Source organism: Choloepus didactylus, chromosome 2 (genome assembly GCF_015220235.1).
Source record: "Choloepus didactylus isolate mChoDid1 chromosome 2, mChoDid1.pri, whole genome shotgun sequence".
NCBI lineage: Eukaryota > Metazoa > Chordata > Mammalia > Pilosa > Megalonychidae > Choloepus > Choloepus didactylus.
In genome coordinates this window covers 123,811,720-123,813,565 of record NC_051308.1, presented here as the reverse complement: position 1 = coordinate 123,813,565, position 1,846 = coordinate 123,811,720, and the positions used below count along the sequence as shown (strand labels likewise).

Here is a 1,846-nt window from a genome sequence, read left to right as displayed (position 1 = left end):
TGCTAGTGTTGCTGATCTCACAACAAAAGAACCTTTCAAGAACAAACATCTTAATATATAAAATATGTTTAGAAACAAGAAGTGGGAAATTTCTTATACAAGTGCAATATAATTAGAGCAAAAAGAAAGACCACAGTTAATTTCAACAAACACTTAAAAAGTTAAACGTAATTATTCCACAGGAAAAAGTGTAAACACTTGACTATAATAAATAAATTGGCACAGAGTATCCAAAGTAAAATTATCACCACTCTGAAAAATAAATGTCTTGAAAAAAATACTCTACTCCTTCTAACATAAACAAAAATAGGTTGTCTTCTCCTAACTGCACCTATAGGTCCACATGTTTAAGGTCACAAATAGATGTTTTTGGATATATAAAGGGGCACTTCGCCTGAAAAAGCAATCAGATACTAAATTTTCCATTTAAATATGGATTTTCCTGTCTACATTAGTGTCATATCTTGGGGTTAATATCTCACCAAGCTCAAATCTTCCCACAGTGTGTCTACTTGTTCTCAATATATCTTTTTAACCCTACCAAATATTCAGTTTGTCTATTTTATTTGGATGCTCATATAATCTCTTTTCACAGAGGAAGAGAAAGTTTCCAGTTACACCTTTCTGCACCTTAAATCTCTACGCTGGAAGAGATTTTTCCCCCCAGAATGTCTGGTGATTTGTCAATTAGAAAAATTATAGAGGGGCTAAAGTTATAAGCCTACCCTCTGAGCTTCTGCCCTCATTCTTCCAAAACAGGATGATTCGCTGAAGCAAACAACCCCTGAAGGGATCCTTAGGCTCAGAGCAGAGGCCCTGAGGCCTCTTATCTCCGGTGCCTCCAAGAGGTCCACCCGGTCTGGAAAATCCCCCCAGAAAACCCCAGGGCTCACCAGACAGCCCCAACTCCCCGCGTCGGAAACCTTCCCCCGCCGCTCGTCTGGCCGGAAAAAACACTGTGCGATCTTCTTTCCTCGTCCAAGTCCCTCGCGGCGGCCGCCCGGCGGGGTCGCCGCCGGATCCTCCAGCCCCGCGGCGGCCGCTCGGGTGGGTTGCATTTCGCGGACGCGGGGAAAGGAGGCCTCCGGCGGCGCCCGCGGCCCTACACGTCCAGGACGTGGTTGAGATAAGAGATGTAGCAAATGGCCAGACGCAGGATCTCGATCTTGGAGAGCTTCTTGTCCGGGGGCAGTGTGGGCAGCAGTTTGCGGAGCTCGGCGAAGGCCAGGTTGAAGGCCTCCACGCGGATACGCTCGCGGGTGGCGTGGGCCGAACGGTACTTGGCCGTGGCGCGCCGGCGGCGGCGTTTCTCCTCGCGGCTCAACTGCTGCGGGTGCGGGTAGAGCGCGGCCCGGCTGCCGCCCTTGCCGTCGCCCTCGGCCTCCTCCACCGGCTCCAGGTCCGACACGCTGCCCAGCACCTTGGCGTCCGCTCCGCCCAGCGACTCCGGGTCCGAGTGCGCCGAGCTGGGGTGGTCCGAGTCGGCAGCTTGGTCCGGACTCAGCATCATTTTGGAGGCTGAGGGCGGGGTGGGGGTGGGGATGGGGTAGGGGTCAGAAAATCAATCAATAAAAGGAATGAGGCTCTTCTTTGGGGATGAGGGAGAGTGGGCGAGGGCCTACCACACCTGGCCCTCTCCGCGGACGCTAGGGGGGACTTCCCCGGCGTCGCACCCGCGCGCCCGCGGCCGGCTTCCCACACCAGGCCTACGCGCCCCGCAGAGCAGGCCGCGCCCGGAGGGACGGCACTGGGAGAAGCAGGCCTGGGATCCCCAGCCCTGCGCTTCCTCACGGCACAGGATCCGGCGAGGTCACGGCTTCGCCCCAGCGGCATCCTGGGCCCGACA

The 1,846-nt window shown here is 53.9% G+C and overlaps 1 protein-coding gene across 1 annotated transcript; it reads right to left on the bottom strand.

Annotated features, from left to right (window-relative positions):
- Window positions 1-1,102: 1,102 nt before the first annotated feature.
- Window positions 1,103-1,510, bottom strand: NHLH2 (nescient helix-loop-helix 2). Its single transcript, XM_037815110.1, has one exon. It carries the CDS (start codon window positions 1,508-1,510, stop codon window positions 1,103-1,105), a length of 408 nt encoding a protein of 135 aa, XP_037671038.1.
- Between the last annotated feature and the right edge of the window lie 336 nt (window positions 1,511-1,846).